This window comes from Hemiscyllium ocellatum, unplaced genomic scaffold (assembly GCF_020745735.1).
Source record: "Hemiscyllium ocellatum isolate sHemOce1 unplaced genomic scaffold, sHemOce1.pat.X.cur. scaffold_518_pat_ctg1, whole genome shotgun sequence".
NCBI classification, from domain to species: Eukaryota; Metazoa; Chordata; class Chondrichthyes; order Orectolobiformes; family Hemiscylliidae; genus Hemiscyllium; species Hemiscyllium ocellatum.
Genome location: NW_026869095.1, coordinates 307,184 through 331,363, shown reverse-complemented (window position 1 = coordinate 331,363; position 24,180 = coordinate 307,184). Strand labels below are relative to the sequence as shown.

The following is a 24,180-nucleotide window of genomic DNA, read 5'->3' as shown; positions in this document are numbered from 1 at the left end:
GCCAGCCGGTGGCGCTGCGGGAGACCAGTCCTCCCGGAGTCCGCCGGTGACTGCCGGAGCTCCACCTCCTCCCGGCCAGCAGGTGGCGCTGCGGAGGCCGGTCCTCCCGGAGCTCCATCTCCTCTTGGCCAGCAGGTGGCGCTGCAGAGACCGATCCTCCCGAAGCTCCACCTCTTCCCAGACGGCGGGTGGCGCTGCGGAGGCCGGTCCTCCCGGAGCTCCACCTCCTCCCGGCCGCCGGGTGGCGCTGCGGAGGCCGGTCCTCCCGGAGCCCCACCTCCTCCCGGCCGCCGGGTGGCGCTGCGGAGGCCGATCCTCCCGGAGCTCCACCTCCTCCCGGCCGGCGGGTGGCGCTGCGGAGGCCGGTCCTCCCGGAGCTCCACCTCCTCCCGGCCGGCGGGTGGCGCTGCGGAGGCCGGTCCTCCCGGAGCCCCACCTCCTCCCGGCCGGCGGGTGGCGCTGCGGAGGCCGGTCCTCCCGGAGCTCCACCTCCTCCCGGCCGGCGGGTGGCGCTGCGGAGGCCGGTCCTCCCGGAGTCGGGAAAACAAAGATGGCGCCGTTCCCGGAGGAGGTGGACGTCTTCTCCGCGCCGCACTGGCGCATGAAGAAACTGGTGAACCTTTACTCGGAGAAGGTGAGCCGGCGCGGGGGCGGCGGGGAGTCGGTGTCGAATAGCCGCCGAAGTGCGTCGCCCGCACCCCTACCCCCGGGGTGTCCGGTCGTTGCGCTAACCCGAGCGGCGGGGTGGGCGGGACGGCGGCCGCGCTCGGTGCGCATGCTCCCTCCCGGGCCCGGGTTTCCGGGTGTACGCATGCGCCCTCCCGGGCCCGGTTCGTACGCATGCGCCGCGGCTCGTTGTTGCTGTGATCCCCGAGAGGACGGACGTGAAGGGCCCGCCGATGGTGGAGGTCAGGGTCCAGATGAGAGTGCGGCGCTGGAAAAGCACAGCAGGTCCGGCAGCATCCGATGGCGGGGCGGGGAGGGGAGGGGGGCGTCAACAGAGTCGACGATTCGGGCGGAAAGCAACCGCGAAGGACGCCGGGAGTTGTAGGCGGGTTGTAGTTCCTGCCTCACCTCCCTCTGGCGACAGCGTGGCGGTACTGCAATACGTGTCACAACGGCCCCGCCCACCCCACTGGGCCCCGCCCACTTTACTCAATCCGCCAACCCACTCCCACCCCACCATCTGTCCTCCTGTCCCTGTGTAACAGGCTGGAGGAGGAGGGGCTGAATGGCCTCCTGTCCCTGTGGAACAGGCTGGAGGAGGAGGGGCTGAATGGCCTCCTGTCCCTGTGGAACAGGCTGGAGGAGGAGGGGCTGAATGGCCTCCTGTCCCTGTGGAACAGGCTGGAGGAGGAGGGGCTGAATGGCCTCCTGTCCCTGTGGAACAGGCTGGAGGAGGAGGGGCTGAATGGCCTCCTGTCCCTGTGGAACAGGCTGGAGGAGGAGGGGCTGAATGGCCTCCTGTCCCTGTGGAACAGGCTGGAGGAGGAGGGGCTGAATGGCCTCCTGTCCCTGTGGAACAGGCTGGAGGAGGAGGGGCTGAATGGCCTCCTGTCCCTGTGGAACAGGCTGGAGGAGGAGGGGCTGAATGGCCTCCTGTTCCTGTTTAACAGGCTTTGGGAGGAGGGGCTGAATGGCCTGTTCCCGTGTAACAGGCTGGAGGAGGACGGGCTGAATGGCCTCCTGTTCCCGTGTAACAGGCTGGAGGAGGAGGGGCTGAATGGCCTCCTGTTCCCGTGGAACAGGCTGGAGGAGGAGGGGCTGAATGGCCTCGTGTTCCTGTGTAACAGGCTGGATCTTGTCTAAAGATGGGAAAGACACATTCTCTGTAGCTTGCTGTTGAATGCCCACAGACTCAGTCCCCTCTCTCTCTCTCTCCCCCCCTCTCTCTCTCTCTGACCTGTCCCTGGCAGCTCTCCAACACCAATTTCTCCAACAGCCGAGACTTCCAGTCGCTGCTGACCTCGCTGTACGCCACCTTCACAGAGTTCAAATCTCACGAGCAGATTGAGAACGAGTACATCATGGGCGAGCTGCAGCAGAGACTACAGGCCCTCTCCGTCTGTAACAGCTCCGTCTCCAACGTCCACTCGGACAACAAACTATCCGACATGCTCAGTCTCTTCGAGAAAGGCCTCAGGACCTTCAAGGTGAGGGGAGGCAGAGCGGGGAGACCAGGGAGGAGGGTGACTTTGAGCATGTTCATGGGGTGAAGACAGAGCGAGACCAAGAGTAAGAGAGGGGGAATGGGACCGACTGGGAGAGTGAGAGACAGAAAGTGGGGCTGAGGGAGAGAGAGACAGTGGGTGAAAGAGCGAGGGGGAGGGACAGACTTGGGGGAGAGAGCGAGCGAGGGGGAGGGACAGACTTGGGGGACAGAGAGAGAGCGAGGGGGAGGGACAGACTTGGGGGACAGAGAGAGAGCGAGCGAGGGGGAGGGACAGACTTGGGGGACAGAGAGAGAGCGAGCAAGGGGGAGGGACAGACTTGGGGGAGAGAGAGCGAGCAAGGGGGAGGGACAGACTTGGGGGAGAGAGAGAGAGCGAGCAAGGGGGAGGGACAGACTTGGGGGAGAGAGAGCGAGCAAGGGGGAGGGACAGACTTGGGGGGGGGAGAGAGCGAGTGGGACGGACAGACTTGGGGGAGAGAGAGAGCGAGTGGGATGGACAGACTTGGGGGAGAGAGAGAGGGGGACGGCCAGACTTGGGGGAGAGAGAGAGAGAGAGAGAGCGAGTGGGACGGACAGACTTGGGGGAGAGAGAGAGCGAGTGGGAGGGACAGACTTGGGGGAGAGAGAGAGAGAGCGCGAGGGGGAGGGACAGACTTGGGGGAGAGAGAGAGAGAGAGAGCGCGAGGGGGAGGGACAGACTTGGGGGAGAGAGAGAGAGCGCGAGGGGGAGGGACAGACTTGGGGGGGAGAGAGAGCGCGAGGGGGAGGGACAGACTTGGGGGAGAGAGAGCGCGAGGGGGAGGGACAGACTTGGGGGAGAGGGAGAGAGAGCGAGAGGGACAGACTTGGGGGAGAGGGAGAGAGAGAGCGAGAGGGGGAGGGACAGACTTGGGGGAGAGAGAGAGCGAGAGGGGGAGGGACAGACTTGGGGAGAGAGAGAGAGAGCGCGAGGGGGAGGGACAGACTTGGGGGAGAGAGAGAGCGCGAGGGGGAGCGACAGACTTGGGGGAGAGGGAGAGAGAGAGCGCGAGGGGGAGGGACAGACTTGGGGGAGAGAGAGAGAGAGCGCGAGGGGGAGGGACAGACTTGGGGGAGAGAGAGAGAGAGCGCAAGGGGGAGGGACAGACTTGGGGGAGAGAGAGAGAGAGCGCGAGGGGGAGGGACAGACTTGGGGGAGAGAGAGAGAGAGAGCGCGAGGGGGAGGGACAGACTTGGGGAGAGAGAGAGAGAGAGCGCGAGGGGGAGGGACAGACTTGGGGGAGAGAGAGAGAGAGCGCGAGGGGGAGGGACAGACTTGGGGGAGAGAGAGAGAGAGCGCGAGGGGGAGGGACAGACTTGGGGGAGAGGGAGAGAGAGAGCGCGAGGGGGAGGGACAGACTTGGGGGGAGAGAGAGAGAGCGCGAGGGGGAGGGACAGACTTGGGGGGAGAGAGAGAGAGCGCGAGGGGGAGGGACAGACTTGGGGGAGAGAGAGAGAGAGCGAGGGGGAGGGACAGACTTGGGGGAGAGAGAGAGAGCGAGGGGGAGGGACAGACTTGGGGGGAGAGAGAGAGAGCGAGGGGGAGGGACAGACTTGGGGGAGAGAGAGAGAGAGAGCGCGAGGGGGAGGGACAGACTTGGGGGAGAGAGAGAGCGCGAGGGGGAGGGACAGACTTGGGGGAGAGAGAGAGCGCGAGGGGGAGGGACAGACTTGGGGGAGAGAGAGAGCGCGAGGGGGAGGGACAGACTTGGGGGAGAGAGAGAGCGCGAGGGGGAGGGACAGACTTGGGGGAGAGGGAGAGAGAGCGAGAGGGGGAGGGACAGACTTGGGGGAGAGAGAGAGAGAGCGCGAGGGGGAGGGACAGACTTGGGGGAGAGGGAGAGAGAGAGCGCGAGGGGGAGGGACAGACTTGGGGGGGAGAGAGAGAGCGCGAGGGGGAGGGACAGACTTGGGGAGAGAGAGAGAGAGCGAGGGGGAGGGACAGACTTGGGGGAGAGAGAGAGAGCGAGGGGGAGGGACAGACTTGGGGGAGAGAGAGAGAGCGAGGGGGAGGGACAGACTTGGGGGAGAGAGAGAGCGCGAGGGGGAGGGACAGACTTGGGGGAGAGAGAGAGCGCGAGGGGGAGGGACAGACTTGGGGGAGAGAGAGAGCGCGAGGGGGAGGGACAGACTTGGGGGAGAGAGAGAGCGCGAGGGGGAGGGACAGACTTGGGGGAGAGAGAGAGAGAGCGAGGGGGAGGGACAGACTTGGGGGGAGGGAGAGAGAGAGAGCGAGGGGGAGGGACAGACTTGGGGGGGAGAGAGAGAGAGCGAGGGGGAGGGACAGACTTGGCGGGAGGGAGAGAGAGAGAGCGAGGGGGAGGGACAGACTTGGGGGGGAGAGAGAGAGAGCGTGAGGGGGAGGGACAGACTTGGGAGCGGGGGAGAAAGAGAGGAGGAGAGAGAGGAGAGCAGGAGAGAGAGAGCGAGAGCGAGAGAGAGAGCGAGAGAGAGAGCGAGAGAGAGAGAGAGGAGAGCAGGGCAGACAGTGATGCAGAGGGAGGGAGCGACAGTGACAGAGTAAAAGCAGGAGGACATGTGAGAGATCGAGAGAGAAAAGCGGGAGAAGAGAGAGAGAGAGGGTGGTCTGTCTCTGAGCTCAGGGGTTGGTGTGCCTCTGTGCTCCTGGTGAGGGTAGTGGTGGTGGCAGTGGCTGGGTGCTGTCCCTCCTGCACTGATCAGACTCCAGTTTCCTCCCTCCGCAGGATGAGTACGAGCTACTCAACTACAGTCAGCAGCTGAGGGAACGGCTGGACGCTTTCACCCGGGACTTCATCCCCCACATGAAGGAGGAGGAAGAGGTAGGAGGTAGATCAGCGTGAGTGCACAGGGAGTGGGCACTGTCTCCCCCAACCCCACTCCCCACCCCTGCTCCTGTCAGCCTCTTTCTCTCTTCCCATTCCCTGTATTCCAGCCCCCTCTCTCCCGCCCTCTCCCTCTCCCTGGTATTCCACCCACCCTCCCCCTCGCTGTCCCTGTCCCTGGTATCTAAACCCCCCCTCTCTCTCTCTCTCTCTCTCTCTCCCCCCCTCTCCCTGTCCCCGGTATTCCAGCCCCCTCCCTCGCTCTCTCCCTGTCCCCGGTATTCCAGCCCCCTCCCTCACTCTCTCCCTGTCCCTGGTATTCCAGCCCCCTCCCTCGCTCTCTCCCTGTCCCCGGTATTCCAGCCCCCTCCCTCCCTCACTCCCTGTCCCCGGTATTCCCGCCCCCTCCCTCACTCTCTCCCTGTCCCCGGTATTCCAGCCCCCTCCCTCACTCTCTCCCTGTCCCTGGTATTCCAGCCCCCTCCCTCGCTCTCTCTCCCTGTCCCCGGTATTCCAGCCCCCTCCCTCCCTCACTCTCTCCCTGTCCCCGGTATTCCCGCCCCCTCCCTCACTCTCTCCCTGTCCCCGGTATTCCAGCCCCCTCCCTCACTCTCTCCCTGTCCCTGGTATTCCAGCCCCCTCCCTCGCTCTCTCCCTGTCCCCGGTATTCCAGCCCCCTCCCTCACTCACTCCCTGTCCCCGGTATTCCAGCCCCCTCCCTCCCTCACTCCCTGTCCCCGGTATTCCCGCCCCCTCCCTCCCTCACTCCCTGTCCCCGGTATTCCAGCCCCCTCCCTCACTCTCTCCCTGTCCCTGGTATTCCAGCCCCCTCCCTCGCTCTCTCCCTGTCCCCGGTATTCCAGCCCCCTCCCTCACTCACTCCCTGTCCCCGGTATTCCCGCCCCCTCCCTCACTCTCTCCCTGTCCCCGGTATTCCAGCCCCCTCCCTCACTCTCTCCCTGTCCCTGGTATTCCAGCCCCCTCCCTCTCTCTCTCCCTGTCCCCGGTATTCCCGCCCCCTCCCTCACTCACTCCCTGTCCCCGGTATTCCAGCCCCCTCCCTCTCTCTCTCTCCCTGTCCCCGGTATTCCAGCCCCCTCCCTCTCTCTCTCCCTGTCCCCGGTATTCCAGCCCCCTCCCTCACTCTCTCCCTGTCCCCGGTATTCCAGCCCCCCTCCCTCACTCTCTCCCTGTCCCCGGTATTCCAGCCCCCCTCCCTCACTCTCTCCCTGTTCTCCGTGTAGGTTTTCCAGCCCCTGCTGATGGAGTATTTCTCCTACGAGGAGCTGAAGGACATAAAGGTGAAGGTATTAGCGCGGCACGGGCACGTGGACACTGTGGAGGTCCTGAAGGAGCTGCAGCTGAGGAATCAAACCGAAGACCCACAGAAACCGGACAAGAACAGTCACAGCAGTAACCGAACACCCCCAGGTACAGGCCTCAACTGCATTGATATCGCGCAGTTCGCCCAGTGACCCTTCCCCGCGGCCGTAAGGTGGGGGATGGTTGGTCAGACCGAATCTGACCCCGGGCCACATAGAGATGTGTTAGGGTGTAGGGGAGAGAGAGAGAGAGAGAGAGAGAGAGAGTATCAGTGTGTAGAGCTGAAAATGTGTTGCTGGAAAAGCGCAGCAGGTCAGGCAGCATCCGAGGAGCAGGAGAGTCAACGTTTCGGACATGAGGAATGAGGGGAGTGTATCCAGCAGGCTAAGATAAAAGGTAGGGAGGAGGGACTTGGGGAGGGGCGATGGAGGTGTGATAGGTGGAAGGAGGTCAAGGTGAGGGTGATAGGCCAGAGTGGGGTGGGGGCGGAGAGGTCAGGAAGAAGATTGCAGGTTAGGAGGGCGGTGCTGAGTCCGAGGGTTGGGACTGAGACAAGGTGGGGGGAGGGGAAATGAGGAAACTGGAGAAATCTAGGTTCATCCCTTGTGGTTGGAGGGTTCCCAGGCGGAAGATGAGGCGCTCTTCCTCCAGGCGTCGTGTTGCTATGGTCTGGCGATGGAGGAGTCCAAGGACCTGCATCTCTCAAACAGACAGACAAAGACACAGACGGACAGAGAGAAAGAGACACATAGATGTTCCGGGAAGTAATTCCCAGATTTTGGGCTCCTGCTCGTGAATGAACAACAGCTCCAATGGCAGGAAGATGTTCAAGAGAACAATATTGAGGGACTGCAGAGATCTCGGAGGGTTGGAGGGGGTGGCAGGGATAGGGAGGGGCTGTACGGGGCTGGAGGAGGTGACGGGAATAGGGAGGGGGTGTAGGGGGCTGGATAGGGGACGGAGATAGGGAGGGGGTGTAGGGGCTGGAGGAGGGGACGGAGATAGGGAGGGGGTGTAGGGGGCAGGAGGAGGGGACGGGGATAGGGAGGGGGTGTAGGGGCTGGAGGAGGGGACAGAGATAGGGAGGGGGTGTAGGGACTGGATAGGGGACGGAGATAGGGAGGGGGTGTAGGGGGCTGGAGGAGGGGACGGGGATAGGGAGGGGGTGTAGGGGGCAGGAGGAGGGGACGGGGATAGGGAGGGGGTGTAGGGCTGGAGGAGGGGACAGAGATAGGGAGGGGGTGTAGGGGCTGGATAGGGGACGGAGATAGGGAGGGGGTGTAGGGGCTGGAGGAGGGGACGGAGATAGGGAGGGGGTGTAGGGGCAGGAGGAGGGGACGGGGATAGGGAGGGGTGTAGGGGCAGGAGGAGGGGACGGGGATAGGGAGGGAGTGACGGAGACAGGGATGCGCTCCCCCTGTCATTCCCATGAGAAACCAGGGTTGAGTGTGGGATCGAGCTGTGCACAAATTGATTTGTCCAAACGGAGAACAGTGAGTGGACATCCTGAGGAAACCCGGAGGGGTTTCTGGAGGTGGTTAAGCAGGGAACTGGAGCAATGGGAGGCTGTTTGCTTTTTCGCTGGTGAAGGTTTGTGACCCAGCTCTCTCTCTCTCTCTCCCTCTCCACCTCCCTCTCTCTGTTTTTCCGTCTGTGTCTCCTTGTCTGCCCACACTTCTCTCCGTCCCCATCTCCCTCCCTCCCTCCCTCCCTCTCTCTCTGTCTCTCCCACCCCCCGGCCTTCCCTCTCGGTCTGTCCTCTCTCACTGGGAGTTTCCCTCTCTCCCCTCCTCCCCTGCAGAGCCGGAGCCACCAGCCAACAACACTCACGTCTCCCAGCTGCCGCCCGAGGTGCTGCTGAAAATCTTTGCCTACCTGAACCCTCTCGAGTTGTGCCGATCGCGCCAGGTGAACTCTCGCTGGGCGAAAACGGCAGGAACCGCCAGCCTCTGGAGACATCTGTACCCTGTCGCCTGGGCGAGAGGTGGGTATGCACAACAACACGCCAACCTGTGACAGAACGTCAAGCACACACCGGTCCTGGTCAGTGCTGTGGGAGTGGATGCTGTGAGAGGGTCAGTGCTGAGGGAGCGGGCACCGTGGGAGGGTCAGTGCTGAGCGAGTGGGTGCTGTGGGAGGGTCAGTGCTGAGGGAGTGGGTGCTGTGGGGGGGGTCAGTGCTGAGGGAGCAGGCGCTGTGGGAGGGTCAGTGCTGAGGGAGCGGGTGCTGTGGGAGGGTCATTGCTGAGGGAGCGGGCGCTGTGGGAGGGTCAGTGCTGAGGGAGTTGGTGCTGTGGGAGGGTCAGTGCTGAGGGAGCGGGCGCTGTGGGAGGGTCAGTGCTGTGGGAGTGGGTGCTGTGGGAGGGTCAGTGCTGTGGGAGTGGGTGCTGTGGGAGGGTCAGCGCTGAGGGAAGGTGGGATGTCCCACGCTCTCTCAATCCACGCTGTCGCTCTGCTCTCTGTGACCAGGTGATTGGTACAATGGGCCTCCTGGGACCATCAGCCCGACTGCAGAGTACCCGTGTGAGACAGAGGGGGAGGATCACCGCCCGAGCTGGGATGAGGACGCTGACATCGACGAATCAGGTGAGCGACAGCACCCGGTCCATTCCAGCTTCGATATCCACAGGCATTTCGGGTCACTCCGCGCTGTCCCCTCCCCCCGTCAAACACTCCCAGGGACAGGGGGTTAGATACAGAGTAAAGCCCCTCTACACCGTCCCCCACTCCCAGGGACGGGGGTTAGATACAGAGTAAAGCTCCCTCTACACTGTCTCCCCACTCCCGGGGACAGGGGGTTAGATACAGGGTAAAGCTCCCTCTACACTGTCCTCCCACTCCCAGGGACAGGGGTTAGATACAGAGTCAAGCTGCCTCTACACTGTCCCCCACTCCCAGGGACAGGGGGGTTAGATATAGAGTAAAGCTCCCTCTACACTGTCCCCCACTCCCAGGGACAGGAGGTTAGATACAGAGTAAAGCTCCCTCTACACCGTCCCCCACTCCCAGGGACAGGGGGTTAGATAGAGAGTAAAGCTCCCTCTACACTGTCCCCCACTCCCAGGGACAGGGGGTTAGATACAGAGTAAAGCTCCCTCTACACCGTCCCCCACTCCCAGGGACAGGGGGTTAGATAGAGAGTAAAGCTCCCTCTACACTGTCCCCCACTCCCAGGGACAGGGGGTTAGATAGAGAGTAAAGCTCCCTCTACACTGTCCCCCACTCCCAGGGACAGGGGGTTAGATAGAGAGTAAAGCTCCCTCTACACTGTCCCCCACTCCCAGGGACAGGGGGTTAGATACAGAGTAAAGCTCCCTCTACACTGTCCCCCACTCCCAGGGACAGGGGGTTAGATAGAGAGTAAAGCTCCCTCTACACTGTCCCCCACTCCCAGGGACAGGGGGTTAGATAGAGAGTACAGCCTGGGCCTGGGGACGGGACAGGCTGGATTCTTCAGGGTGGTCTGGGGTCCTTGGAGGGGCGGGGCTGACGGTTTTGGGTGGCCCAGGGGCGGGGCTGATGCCTGGAGGTGTGGCTTGGGTCTAGGGTGGGCGGGAGGCCAAGGGGCAGTGTTGTGAGCCCGGGGTGGGGCTGGATGCTTTAGGCTGGGGCTGGGTCCTGGGTTAGGGCCCTTGGGGTCAGGGCGGGGCAGGGCAGAGAGCGGGTCTGGGAGACCCCAGGGCCGGGTCTGGGGTCCTTGGGGTCAGGGCGGGGCGGAGAGCGGGTCTGGGGTCCTTGGGGGACAGGGCGGGGCGGAGAGCGGGTCTGGGGCCCTCGCTCTGTCCTGATCTCTAACCGGGCCATCTCTTGTGTTGCCCTCTGTGTGTCGCTGCTGCCCTGCCTCTGGAAGAGGAGTCCCGCCAGGAAGTGTGGCCGCTGAGGAAGGCGCAGCGGGAAGCCCAGCTCCTGCAGGCTCTGATCCACGAGCTGCTGCCCCAGGTCGGCACCGCTGTCAGGACGCTGGTGTTAGCCTACAGCAGCACCCTCTCCAGCCAAATGGTACGGTCAGCGTCTGCGGCGAACAGCCCGGTCTCTGGGCACCAGGCTCTCCCCCTCCCCAAAATCAACCACAAGCTGGGAGGGGGAGAGACAGGCCGGCACGGGGTCACAAACTTGGTGGGGGGGTGGGGTTGCGGGGCGGGGGAATAGAGAGAGACAGACAAATGGGGAGAGAGAGAGAGAGAGAGACAGGGAGGGACAGAGAGGGGAATAGAGAGAGACAGACAAATGGGGAGAGAGAGAGAGAGAGAGAGAGAGACAGGGAGGGACAGAGAGGGGAATAGAGAGAGACAGACAAATGGGGAGAGAGAGAGAGAGAGAGACAGGGAGGGACAGAGAGGGGAATAGAGAGAGACAGACAAATGGGGAGAGAGAGAGAGAGAGAGACAGGGAGGGACAGAGAGGGGAATAGAGAGAGACAGACAAATGGGGAGAGAGAGAGAGAGAGAGACAGGGAGGGACAGAGAGGGGAATAGAGAGAGACAGACAAATGGAGAGAGAGAGAGAGAGAGACAGGGAGGGACAGAGAGGGGAATAGAGAGAGACAGACAAATGGGGAGAGAGAGAGAGAGAGAGACAGGGAGGGACAGAGAGGGGAATAGAGGGAGACAGACAAATGGGGAGAGAGAGAGAGAGAGAGAGAGACAGGGAGGGACAGAGAGGGGAATAGAGGGAGACAGACAGAGAGACAGACAAACGGGGTGAGACAGAGAGAGAGAGACAGACAGAGAGAAAGAGACAGACGGGGTGAGAGAGAGAGACAGACAGACAAACGCGGACAGAGAGAGTGAGACAGACAAATGGGGTGAGACAGAGAGAGACAGACAGACAAACGCGGACAGACAGAGAGAGACAGACAGACAACTGGGGTGAGACAGAGAGAGAGATAGACAGAGATAGATATGGAGAGAGAGGAGTATTGAAAGAAAGAGAGAACGAGGGTGAGACACGGGTAGAGCAAGAGGGAGTGGTTGGGAGAGGGTGAGACAGGGAGATAGAAGAATAGACAGAGAGGGAAAGCGACACAGACAGAAGGGACAGATGGGGAGAGATACAGAGCGACAGATGGATGGGGGGATGGGGGTGTGGGCAAAAGAGACAGAGGGGAGAGAGAGAGAGCGATGAGGTGGGGAGACAGAGGAAGGTACACAGTGTGGGTGGCAATGTCCAATGCTCAGGTGTGGGTAGTTGCAGGGGGCAGGGAGGGGTCGGAGTGCGGCTGGAGGGTTGTACTGTCCCCACCTCAAACCGACTGACGTCCATCTTCTTCCCCTCCCCACCCCCTCCCTCCCCAAACCCGGGCAGGTTCGGCAAATCCTCAACAGCTGTCCCAGGCTGCAGTACCTGGACCTGACGCAGACCGCGGTCACCGACTCGGCGTTTAACAGGTACCACGGGCTCACGGGCTCGCGTGCACCCACCCTCTCTCGCGCACAGCCCCTCTCGCGCCCGCTCCCCCTCTCTCGCGCACAGCCCCTCCCTCACGCTCGACCCCCCCCCTCACGCCCGACTCCCCACATTCCCCCCCCTCACTTTCCCCCCTCGCTTCCTCCCCCTCCCTTGCTTCCCCCCACTCCCTTTCCCCCACCTGGCTTCTCCCCCCCCCCCCCCCCCCACCTCGATTCCCCTCTTGCTTCCCCCCCCCCGCGCACACACCCCCCTTCACATACCCGCGCGCATGATCCCTCCCCGCCATGCACGATCCCCCTCCCCCCGCGCGCACGCACCCCCTCCCCCTTGCACATCCTGCGCTGCTCTCTGCTTCACACACACTCACTCTCTCCCCCCCTTCACTCCCACCCCCTCTCTCCCTCCATTTCTCACTCTCTCCCCGCCTCTCTTCCTCTCTCTCTCTCTCTCTCCCCGTCCCCTTCTCTCTCTCCGCCCCCTCCCTCATATTCATTCTGTTCTCACCTCCCCCCCCCCACCCCATCGCTGCCACCCCCTGTAGGTGTCGGTCGGGGAGCTGCCGATCTCTCCAGCACCTGGACCTCTCGGGCTGTGAGCGGGTGACCGACGCGGCCCTGCATCACCTCTCCCGGGCACTGGGCGAGCTGCCGGAGGACCTAGAGGGCGAGGGTGCCCAGGCCTGGCGCTCCGAGTGCACCTGGGCCCCCCACGGCTGCCACCTGTGCCCGCCTGGAGCCGAGGATGAGGAAGAGGAGGAGCTGGGCACCCAGGGGGGCGACGCGGGCCAGGTCTGGCTGCTACCCGAGGAGGAGCTCCTGGACATCGAGGACGCTGGGGGGCTGAGGGTCCACGGGCAAAGGCCAGGGACTGCCCGTCGAGAGGCCCTGCCACCAGCGGGCTCCATCGCCGCCCGCTGCATCCGCGACTCGGACTGCCCCCTGGCCCGGGCGCCCTGTGGGCACACCCTCTGTGCTGGTGGGAGCAGGATGAGGACTCAGGGGACTGTGCTCCCACCACCACCGCAGTGTAACAAGATGGTACGGACTCAGGGCCCAGGCGCCGGGCGATGGAGGGGCAGAGCGGAGCCCGATGCCCGCTCCCTGCGGTTCCTCAGTCTGTCCGGCTGCTTCCAGATCACCGACCACGGACTCAGGTACACGCTCGGCCCCTCCCTCCGTCTCCTCACACTGCCTCCTTCCCTTCCTCAGTCCCCTCACACTGCCCTCCTTCCCTCCCTCAGTCCCCTCCCACTGCCTGCCTCCCTCCCTTCGCACTCCCTCCCTCCCTCAGTCCCCTCGCACACCCTCCCACCCTCCGTACCCTCCCACTGCCCTCCCTCCCTCTGTCTCGTGTAGTTGGCTAGTACGGTGGCTCAGTGGTTAGCACCGCTGCCTCATGGCACCAGGGTCCCAGTTTCGATTCCCCCCTTGGGGTGACTGTCTGGGTGGAGTTTGCACATTCTCCCCGTGTCTGTGTGGGTTCCCTCCGGGTGCTCTGGTTTCCAAAGATGTGCAGGTTAGGGTGGATTGGCCGTGCTAAATTGTCCCCGTAGTGCCCAGGGACGTGCAGGTTAGGGTGGATTGGCCGTGCTAAATTGTCCCCGTAGTGCCCAGGGATGTGCAGGTTAGGGTGGATTGGCCGTGCTAAATTGTCCCCGTAGTGCCCAGGGATGTGCAGGTTAGGGTGGATTGGCCGTGCTAAATTGTCCCCGTAGTGCCCAGGGATGTGCAGGTTAGGATGGATTGGCCGTGCTAAATTGTCCCCGTAGTGCCCAGGGACGTGCAGGTTAGGGTGGATTGGCCGTGCTAAATTTTCCCTGTAGTGCCCAGGGACGTGCAGGTTAGGGTGGATTGGCTGTGCTAAATTGTCCCCGTAGTGCCCAGGGATGTGCAGGTTAGGGTGGATTGGCCGTGCTAAATTGTCCCCGTAGTGCCCAGGGATGTACAGGATGGGTGGAATGGCCGTGCTAAATTGTCCCCGTAGTGTACAAGGATGTGCAGGTTAGGGTGGATTGGCCGTGCTAAATTGTCCCCGTAGTGCCCAGGGATGTACAGGTTAGGGTGGATTGGCCGTGCTAAATTGTCTCCCTAGTGCCCAGGGATGTGCAGGTTAGGGTGGATTGGCCGTGCTAAATTGTCTCCCTAGTGCCCAGGGATGTGCAGGTTAGGGTGGATTGGCCGTGCTAAATTGTCCCCGTAGTGCCCAGGGATGTGCAGGTTCGGGTGGATTGGCCGTGCTAAATTGTCCCACAGTGCCCAGGGATGTGCAGGTTAGGGTGGATTGGCCGTGCTAAATTGTCCCCGTAGTGCCCAGGGATGTGCAGATTAGGGTGGATTAGTCAGGGATAAATGTAGAGTAATGAGGGAGGGGAATAGGTCTGGGCTGATGACTCTTCAGAGGGTTGGTGTGGATCGGTTGCGTGAAAGGGAATCTATATAAAAAAAACTTGCCCTCTCGGTCCCTCTGTCACCGCGCCCTACCACCCTGTGAGAGGGTCGGCGCCGAGGGACGGTCAGCGTGAGGATGGGATCTGGCACTGACCAGTGAGATCAGGGACTCGCTTCTGAGGGGGGTACTGTCTGTGACCGTTTCGGTGCAGGGCGTAATGTGAGAGTCCGGTTAATGTGGTGATGTTTCTGTCCAATTGCAGGGCGCTGACTCTCCATGGGGGTCTCCCGTTCCTGGAACACCTCGATCTGTCGGGCTGCCTGTTCATCACAGGGCCTGGCCTCCAGGAGTTAGTGTCTGTCTGTCCCGCCCTGAGGGACGAATATTTCTTCTACTGTGATAATATCAGCGGTAAGGGAGCAGGACACCCCCCCCCCCCCCCCCCCCCCCCCCCCCCCCCACTCATACACCGTATTCACCCGCACCCACACTGCCTGCAGGAGTGCTCCCTCCCACAGCGCCCACTACCACAGCACTGAGGCGCCGTCAGCACTGGCCCTCCCATGGCGCCCGCTCCCTCGGCGCTGACCCTCCCATGGCGCCCGCTCCCTCGGCGCTGACCCTCCCACAGCACCCACTCCCTCGGCGCTGACCTCCCTCGGCGCTGACCCTCCCACAGCACCCGCTCCCTCGGTGCTGACCCTCCCACGGCACCCGCTCCCTCGGCGCTGACCCTCCCACGGCGCCCACTCCCTCGGCGCTGACCCTCCCACGGCACCCGCTCCCTCGGCACTGACCCTCCCACAGCGCCTGCTCCTTTAGCATTGACACTCCCACAGCACCCACTCCCTCAGCACTGACCCTCCCTCGGCGCTGACCCTCTCACGGCGCCCGCTCCCTCGGCGCTGACCTCCCTCGGTGCTGATCCTCCCACAGCATGGTTTTCTTCCCCTGGTTGGGCAGGGTGGCAGTGGGATGTTTGGTGTTGGTTGTCGTGTGGTCCTCAGTTCAGCGTCTCTAACTCTCTCTCTCTCTGTGTCCCACAGGTCCACACGCCACCACAGCCAGTGGCTGTCAGAACCTGCAGTGCTCGGTGCGAGCGTGCTGTCGCTCTGGAGAGTGACTCCCTCTTCCCCTGGCCCCCTTCCCCCACTCCCTCTCCTCCCTTGGGGGGTTGGGCTCTCCTGACCTTGTAATGACACTCAGACCTCCGCCCAGTTGGAGGACTGACAGCGCAGCCCCTTGTAAATAACCCTCTGGACGAAGCCCCTTTGACTCCCAAACCAAGACCCAATCTGTCGTGGAGACTGGGGCCTCGCAGGCATTTCACCCCCTGCCCCCCCTCAATTCCCCAAGCCCCCTGTCTGCAGTATCAGTAGGAACGAGCCGTCAACCCCCCCTCCCTCGCTTGGGGCGAGAAACACAGGAACGAGAGTGCCTTGAGTTTGTCAGGGAGAGGGGTGGGTGGGGTGGGGTAGCGCAGGTTATGTTCACTCGCGACTTCGCTCCCCTCCGAACTCTGTCCCTCCTCACCGCTGCATCCTCCGACTTGATGACTTCATCTCCCCCCTCCTCCAGCCTCACGGTCAGACTCGCTGCTCCTTACCCCTCCCCCCTTTTCTCCCAGACGTGTGCCCTGACCCGCGAAAGGTGTGTACAGATATAAATAAAACTGAACGTGACGATTGCCATCAATGTTTCTTTGCGAAAAACCTATGTAAACAGTCACGCTGCCGGCACATCGAGTGGCAAACAAGATGGACGCCCTCTGACAATCCAGCCTCCCCCTCGCAACGTGGCATTCTTGCTTGAGTGATCCCCCACGGGCGGGGAGACGGTGGTCGGCGTTACGTGCCCTCCCTCTGGGCGTGCTGCCTCTTGTGCCTCAGGGCCTGCGTGGGGGTGAAGAGGAAGTCCTGCTGGCAGACCGGGCAGCGGTAGGAGACCTGGAGGGCAGACGGCGCCGGGGGGACCCCTTCGGGATCGAGGTCGGGCGAGCCTGTGAGGATTAAACGCTGGTCGGATTAGCGGCCTCGCGCAGTGAGAGTGAGTGTCAGAAAGCAACGCTGGGGTGTGCAGGCCGTCGTCGCGAAGGTCTTACCGGGTTCCTCGGCTCCGCAGCTTGCCTCGTGCCCCATACGCTCCAGGGGTGTCAGGGGTGCGTAGAGGTCACAGGTCGGGCAGGACCAGAAGGTCCGCAGGCAGTCGCTGTAAAGGTCCTGACTGTCCTGCACAGGAAGAGAGAGAGAGGATGACCCTCCAACAGCGGCCGCTCCCTCAGCACTGACCCTCCCACAGCACCCACTCCCTCAGCACTGACCCTCCCACAGCGCCCGCTCCCTCAGCACTGACCCTCCCACAGCCCCCACTCCCTCAGCACTGACCCTCCCACGGCACCCACTCCCTCAGCACTGACCCTCCCACAGCGCCCGCTCCCTCAGCACTGACCCTCCCACAGCACCCGCTCCCTCAGCACTGACCCTCCCACAGCACCCACTCCCTCAGCACTGACCCTCCCACAGCGCCCGCTCCCTCAGCACTGACCCTCCCACAGCACCCGCTCCCTCAGCACTGACCCTCCCACAGCCCCCGCTCCCTCAGCACTGACCCTCCCACAGCCCCCACTCCCTCAGCACTGACCCTCCCACAGCCCCCACTCCCTCAGCACTGACCCTCCCACAGTACCCACTCCCACAGCGCTCACCCTCCCACAGTACCCACTCCCACAGCACTGACCCTCCCACAGTACCCACTCCCACAGCACTGACCCTCCCACAGCGCCCGCTCCCACAGCGCTCACCCTCCCACAGCGCCCGCTCCCACAGCGCTCACCCTCCCACAGTACCCACTCCCTCAGCGCTGACCCTCCCACAGCCCCCACTCCTTGCCTTGTCCATATCTCTCGGCGATGTGACTGTAAGACCCAGTTCTCCCAGGACGGATGGAAGGAAGTGCAGCAACATGAGCTGCCCCCTCACCCGCCACCCCCCCACCCCACGCCCCACCTCCCCCGGCCCGACAGGACTCACCAGCAGACAGTTATAGGTGAAGTAATCCGTCACTTTGAGGCCCCCTTTGACTGGGTCAGCCTGGCAGTCTGCAAACCCAGCGGAGAGAGCTGGCATTTCCATCACCATCTGGGGGCCCACATACAGGTTCTGTTTCTCCAGGGCAGTGAGACGCCGCAGCTTATACGGTACCTAGACAGGAGGGATTGGACACTGAGACTCTGGGTAACATGGGGAGATAGGGCTGTCCCTGTACAACACTGGGGTACAGTACCTGGGGAGACAGGGCTGTCCCTGTATAACACTGGGGTACAGTACCTGGGGAGACAGGGCTGTCCCTGTATAACACTGGGGTACAGTACTGGTGGGGACGGGTCTGTCACTGTATAACACTGGGGTACAGTACTGGTGGGGACGGGTCTGTCACTGTATAACACTGGGGTACAGTACTGGTGGGGACGGGTCTGTCCCTGTATAACACTGGGGTACAGTACTGGTGGGGACGGGTCTGTCCCTGTATAACACTGGGGTACAGTACTGGTGGGGGACAGGTCTGTCCCTGTATAACACTGGGGTACAGTACCTGGGGAGATAGGTCTGTCCCTGTATAACACTGGGGTACAGTACTGGTGGGGGACGGGTCTGTCCCTCTATAACACTGGGGTACAGTACTGGTGGGGACGGGTCTGTCACTGTATAACACTGGAGTACAGTACTGGTGGGGACGGGTCTGTCCCTGTATAACACTGGGGTACAGTACTGGTGGGGGACGGGTCTGTCCCTCTATAATACTGGGGTACAGTACTGGTGGGGACGGATCTGTCCCTGTATAACACTGGAGTACAGTACTGGTGGGGACAGGTCTGTCCCTGTATAACACTGGGGTACAGTACTGGTGGGGACAGGTCTGTCACTGTATAACACTGGGGTACAGTACTGGTGGGGACGGGTCTGTCACTGTATAACACTGGGGTACAGTACTGGTGGGGACAGGTCTGTCACTGTATAACACTGGGGTACAGTACCGGTGGGGGACGGGTCTGTCCCTGTATAACACTGGGGTACAGTACCGGTGGGGACAGGTCTGTCACTGTATAACACTGGGGTACAGTACTGGTGGGGACGGGTCTGTCACTGTATAACACTGGGGTACAGTACTGGTGGGGACAGGTCTGTCACTGTATAACACTGGGGTACAGTACCGGTGGGGGACGGGTCTGTCCCTGTATAACACTGGGGTACAGTACCGGTGGGGGACGGGTATGTTGCTGAAAAGTGTTTCGATCATATCTTCCATCAGAACCCATGAGTAATATTCGATCCAGTCAGCGGAGACATATGGTTGGCAGGGAGGGAGTGTCGTTTGGAGACCCCTAACTGATGAAAGGCTTTAACGTGAAATGTCGATTCTCCTGCTCCTCGTATTTGGGACTAGATTAGGTTCGAATACCTGGGTCGGCACGAATGAGTGGGGCCGAAGGCTCTGCGTCTGGGCTCCACATCTCTGTGGCAGGAAAACTGCAGCTAACATAGAAGCTGGCTGTCAGAGCTGCTTGTGAATCGGTGAAGGGCAGAAGGCGAGTGCAGACAATTGTGTGACCCTTGTGATACAATCAGACAACCATCGACGCTTGGAACTCTGACAACCAAAGCAGAGAGGGTAGGAGAAACTGTTAGCAGTTTCGGGTCAGAGACTCGGTGTGTACGCGATGGAGTTCAGACAGACGAGGGGGAATCTAAATGAAACGTACAGAATACTGAGCAGGCCTGGGCGGAGTTAATGGTGGGAACATGTTCCCCATTGGGGGGAGAGACTGGGACCCAAGGGCACCGCCTCAGAGTAAAGGGAAGACCCTTTTGAGAACGGAGATAAGGAGGAACGTCTTCAGCTGGGGAATCGACGGGACCAAGGGGGAGGGGGAGGCCAGGGCATTGAGTGTATTTAAGACGCAGAGCGAGGTTTCTCAGCTCCATTCTCCCCTTGACCCTTGATCTCCTTGAACCTATCGACCATGATTGAACGACCGACCAGACTCGATGGGCAGAACGGCCTGATGTCTGCTCCTGTACCTCATGGTCGGCAGGGATGGAGGGAGTTCTGAACCTGTCAGGACGTTGAGGAGTGAGGCCTGGGATGGGTCACTGATGTACAGCATGGAAACAGACCCTTCGGTCCAACCTGTCCATGCTGGCCCAGATATCCCAACCCAATCTAGTCCCACCTGCCAGCACCCGGCCCATCTCCCTCCAAACCCTTCCTATTCATATCCCCATCCAAATGCCTCTTAAATGTTGTCATTGTACCAGCCCCCACCACTTCCTCTGGCAGCTCGTTCCACACACGCACCACCCTCTGGGGGAAAAGTTGCCCCTTAGCTCTCTTTTATATCTTTTCCCTCTCACCCTAAACCTACGCCCTCTAGTTCTGGGCTCCCCCCACCCCAGAGGGAAAAGACCTTGTCTATTTACCCTATCCATGTCCCCCCCTCATGATTTTATAAACCTCTAGTTCTGGGCTCCCCCACCCCAGGGGGAAAAGACCTTGTCTATTTACCCTATCCATGACCCCCTCATGATTTTATAACCCTCTAGTTCTGGGCTCCCCCACCCCAGGGGGAAAAGACCTTGTCTATTTACCCTATCCATGACCCCCTCATGATTTTATAAACCTCTATAAGGTCACCCCTCAGCCCCCGACGCTCCGGGGAAAACAGCCCCCGGCCTATCCAGCCTCTCCCTGGAGCTCAAACCCTCTCTAACATCCTCGTAAATCTTCCCTGAATCCTTTCACAACATCTTTCCGTGAGGAGACTGAGGATATTTTTTTCCTCGTGAAGTCGAGGGGAATAATGCGTCGGGGCACGAAGATCCTGAACTCTGGCTGTTTCTCTCTCTCTCTGTGAATAATGCCAGAACAGCAGGGTCTCTCTCTCTCTCTCACACACACACACACGATCGTGCTTTCATTCGGACTGAGCCCTCGCCCCCTCACCTGGCTCTCCAGGAAGCCCACCAGCTCCCGGCGCAGTTTCCCGCTGGCTCTCCCGAGCGCCGTCTCGGCGCGCCCCTCCAGCTGTTCGGTCAGGGCCTGCTCCCAGGCCTCCCGGAGTCTCCGGGCAGTGGTCAGCAAGGTTGTGCCTGCCGCAGGCTCGGGCACGGTCACCTCCAGCCAGCTGTCCACCACCATCCGGGAGCAGTCGGCGTTGGTGTCCACTGAGCAGCCCAGCAGCAGCAGGGTCTGGGGGAGGGAGACCGGACAGCACGGGCTTACGTTTCCAGGATTGAAACAGGCATGCCGCTACCTGCACCGCTCTCCCCTCCCTCTCTCTCTCTCCCCGCGGGAGTGAGTCTCCCCCGTTCTCCCTGCAGGAGCGGGGCATCTCCCCCCTCACACCCTGCAGAAACGAGATTTCCCCCCCCCCCCGGTTGGGGAGCGAGACTCAAACCCAAACAGGGCTCGGCCGTTAACCACCGCTCGTCATCAACCAGTGCGTTCCCCCCCCAGCTGAGCGCTCGTTGCAAGTTGGCTCTCGCCCTTAACGGTCGCAAGGGAGGGTAACACCGAGGGACCCGACGCCCTATGGCCTTTTCTCTCAGTGGGGCACTCCCTCAGTTTCGGGACGGAAGGAGGAGGGGGGTGGCGCGAGCGCACACTCACCTGCAGCGCAGGCACGTCGACGCAGTTCACCAGGTAGGGCTTGTTGGTCTCTAGCAGGGACACATAGGCAAGCAGCCGTTGCTGGGGGCACTCGTCATCCTCTGAACCTGGAATGGGCGAGGGTGGGGGGGTAGAAGGAAAGGTGTTACCACAGCCCACCAGCCCCCCTCTCTCTGCCAGACTCAGTGTCAACGCCCGCAGCTCCAAGGGCGGGATCCCTGTCCCTGGGAGTGTTTGACGGATCGAACGTCGCTGGCGGTGACCCAGTGTGAATACCTGTGTTGTACCGTGGTGTGCCCAGTCTTACCCTGCTCTTGCCTGCGGTGTTTGTCCTGTCTGGGGTGAAGGAGAGAGGGCTTGCTGCTGTAGATGCTGCTGGGGTGGAGGACGACCCCTTGCAAATGTCTGGTGTGAAAGATCTGTAACAGGAGAACACATCAGATCGGAACAGTGCACCAGGGACCGAGCGTCCCGGAGACACAGGGACGAGCAAAGGGAGGAAGGAAATGATTCAGGGACAGTGGGAATGACACACACAAAGACCAAGAAGGGTAGAGAAAACACCCGCTCCCTCAGCGCTGACCCTCCCACAGCACCGACCCTCCCACAGCACCCACTCCCTCAGCACTGACCCTCCCACAGCACCCGCTCCCTCAGCGCTGACCCTCCCAAAGCACCCACTCCCTCAGCGCTGACCCTCCCAAAGCACCCACTCCCTCAGCGCTGACCCTCCCACAGCGCCGGTGCCCTCAGCGCTGACCCTCCCACAGCACCCGTTCCCTCAGCGCTGACCCTCCCACAGCACCCACTCCCTCAGTACTGACCCTCCCACAGCACCCGCTCCCTCAGCGCTGACCCTCCCAAAGCACCCACTCCCTCAGCGCTGACCCTCCCAAAGCACCCACTCCCTCAGCAATGACCCTCCCACAGCGCCGGTGCCCTCAGCGCTGACCCTCCCACAGCGCCCGCACCCTCAGCAATGACCCTCCCACAGCGCCGGTGCCCTCAGCGCTGACCCTCCCACAGCACCCGTTCCCTCAGCGCTGACCCACAGCGCCCGCTACCTCAGCGCTGACCCTCCCACAGGGCCCGCTCCCTCAGCACTGACCGTCCCACAGTGTCTGCTCCCTCAGCGCTGACCCTCACAGCACCCGCTCCATCAGCGCTGACCCTCCCACAGCACCCGTTCCCTCAGCGCTGACCCTCCCACAGCACCCGCTCCTTCAGCGATGACCCCCCCCCACAGCACCCACTACCTCAGCACTGACCCTCCCACAGCACTGACCCTCCCACAGCGTCCACTCCCTCAGCACTGACCCTCACACAGCACCCGCTCCCTCAGCACTGACCCTCCCACAGCACCCGCTCCCTCAGCGCTGACCCTCCCACAGCGCCCGCTCCCTCAGCACTGACCGTCCCACAGTGTCCGCTCCCTCAGCGCTGACCCTCACAGCACCCGCTCCATCAGCACTGACCCTCCCACAGGACTGACCCTCTCACATCGCCCGCTCCCTCAGCGCTGACCCTCCCACAGCACCCACTCCCTCAGCACTGACCCTCCCACAGCGCCCGCTCCCTCAGCACTGACCCTCCCACAGCACCAACTACCTCAGCACCGACCCTCCCACAGCACCCACACCCTCAGTACTGACCCTCCCACATCGCCCGCTCCCTCAGCACTGACCCTCCCACAGCACCCACTCCCTCAGCACTGATCCTCCCACAGCGCCCGCTCCCTCAGCACTGACCCTCCCACAGGACCCACTCCCTCAGCACTGACCCTCCCACAGCATCCACTCCCTCAGCACTGACCCTCCCTCAGCGCTGACCCTCCCACAGCACCCACTCCCTCAGCACTGACCCTCCCACAGCGCCCGCTCCCTCAGCACTGACCCTCCCACAGGACCCACTCCCTCAGCACTGACCCTCCCACAGCGCCCGCTCTCTCAGCACTGACCCTCCTACGGTGCCCGCTCCCTTGAAAAGAGAGGGGACGGGAGGAGGGTCGAGGAGGAGAGAAGGAGACAGGCTGCTACGTCCGAGAGAAGCTTTAGACCCAGACTGGCGCCCGAGAGGGGTGGCAGCTGGGGTTTTGGGTCACTGAGAGGGACTGAGGTCTCTCACCAGGACGATGCGCCCCATTCCCCATCTCCTCCCCCCCTGAAGCCATTCTCCGTGCTATCCCTCCTGGGGAAGCTCCTCACCTGCTCGGAGTCCTTGCGGCAGCTGTTGAACTCGTCGGGCACTGCCAGCTGTGGGTAGAGCCCGCGGCACACCAGCAGCTTGAGGAGGGGGAGCTGCCCGGGGCCCAGGTCCTGCCAGGAGCTGTAGGCTGCTCTCCGACCCTTCACCTCCTGCAGAGAGCACGGGGCACACCATCAGGATACACAGCTCACCCCCCTCCTCCAGCCTGTTACACAGGGACACGAGGCCACTCAGCCCCTTCCTAGGCAAGGGGAGAAAGGCTCACGGTGTGTTGGAATCCACTGGGGAGGTGCTGGGAGTTGAGGAGGAAGAGGGGCAGTCCGGCTGTGACTGCCCAGGGACACGGACTCTCCCCGACTCAGGGAAGACTCGGGGAGCAGTTCCAGGATTTCCGTGTCTGAGGGAGGGCGATTCCTGGGAGAGGAAAAAAGGGGGAGGGACCATAATCCCCAGAAGAACAAGGTCGCGAGGGGAGCTGGGATCCAATAGAAACCTGGAAATTTCCGCCAGGATGGGGGGTGGGGAAAACCACAAGGAAGATGCTCCCCGTGACTCTGGAACTGGGAGGGGCAGTGATGGTCTAAAGGAGACAGGGTGGGAGCTAAATGGGGAGGAACGAGAGCAGGAGATCCCTGTGGGGGGGGGGGGGGGGGGAGGGGAGAACAGGGGACGGAGTCTGACGGTCAGCTGCAGACCAACTGCCCCCCCGCCTCATGACTTTATAACCCTCTATAAGGTCACCCCCTCAGCCTCCGACGCTCCGGGGAAAACAGCCCCCGGCCTATCCAGCCCCTCCCTGTAGCTGAACCCTCTCACAACATCCTTCATTCTTAACTCCCTCCCTCCCCTCCCCTTCTCCTTCCCTCACCATCTCTCCCTCCTCCCCCTCCCTACACCCCTCTCTCTTTCTCTCCCTCCCCCCCGCTTTCTCTTTCCCTCCTCCCCCTCTCTCCCCAAACCGTCTCTCATGCTCCTTCTCCCTCTCTCTCTCTCTCTCTCCCCTACACCCTGACACACACACTCTCTCCCCTCACTGTCTCTCTCCTACACACTCTCTCCCCTACACCTTCACACACTCACACACACACACACACACACACACACTCTCTCCCCTCACTGTCTCTCTCCTACACACTCTCTCCCCTACACCTTCACACACACACACACACACACACACACACACACACACACTCTG

The 24,180-nt window shown here is 62.1% G+C and overlaps 2 protein-coding genes across 2 annotated transcripts; one reads left to right on the top strand and one right to left on the bottom strand.

The window, feature by feature from the left end:
* The first annotated feature begins 529 nt into the window (after positions 1–529).
* Positions 530–15,809, top strand: fbxl5 (F-box and leucine-rich repeat protein 5). The gene is made up of 11 exons (XM_060823273.1): positions 530–634; positions 1,917–2,153; positions 4,897–4,992; positions 6,240–6,426; positions 8,120–8,302; positions 8,787–8,903; positions 10,168–10,316; positions 11,622–11,704; positions 12,268–12,879; positions 14,377–14,525; positions 15,161–15,809. The coding sequence occupies exons 1-11, from the start codon at positions 551–553 to the stop codon at positions 15,235–15,237; spliced, it is 1,974 nt and encodes a 657-aa protein (XP_060679256.1). The 5' UTR covers positions 530–550; the 3' UTR covers positions 15,238–15,809.
* LOC132813893 (probable ATP-dependent RNA helicase DHX34) lies at positions 15,794–23,429 on the bottom strand. The gene is made up of 8 exons (XM_060823285.1): positions 23,334–23,429; positions 22,985–23,134; positions 21,088–21,199; positions 20,781–20,887; positions 20,115–20,360; positions 17,144–17,314; positions 16,216–16,342; positions 15,794–16,113 (listed from the first exon to the last, which is right to left on the bottom strand). Exons 1-8 carry the CDS (start codon positions 23,427–23,429, stop codon positions 15,962–15,964), a joined length of 1,161 nt encoding a protein of 386 aa, XP_060679268.1. The 3' UTR covers positions 15,794–15,961.
* Positions 23,430–24,180: the final 751 nt, after the last annotated feature.

Bases quoted from the DNA above. Each gene is read 5' to 3' on its own strand.
- LOC132813893 (XM_060823285.1), bottom strand. From the start codon at position 23,429: ATGGTCCCTCCCCCTTTTTTCCTCTCCCAGGAATCGCCCTCCCTCAGA. The intron at 23,135-23,333 runs GTCCGTGTCCCT...TGCTCTCTGCAG, and splicing joins TCTTCCCTGAGTCGGGGAGA to GAGGTGAAGGGTCGGAGAGC. The intron at 20,888-21,087 runs GTAAGACTGGGC...CGCCCATTCCAG, and splicing joins ACACCGCAGGCAAGAGCAGG to GTTCAGAGGATGACGAGTGC.
- fbxl5 (XM_060823273.1), top strand. From the start codon at position 551: ATGGCGCCGTTCCCGGAGGAGGTGGACGTCTTCTCCGCGCCGCACTGG. The intron at 11,705-12,267 runs GTACCACGGGCT...CACCCCCTGTAG, and splicing joins ACCGACTCGGCGTTTAACAG to GTGTCGGTCGGGGAGCTGCC. The intron at 14,526-15,160 runs GTAAGGGAGCAG...TGTGTCCCACAG, and splicing joins CTACTGTGATAATATCAGCG to GTCCACACGCCACCACAGCC.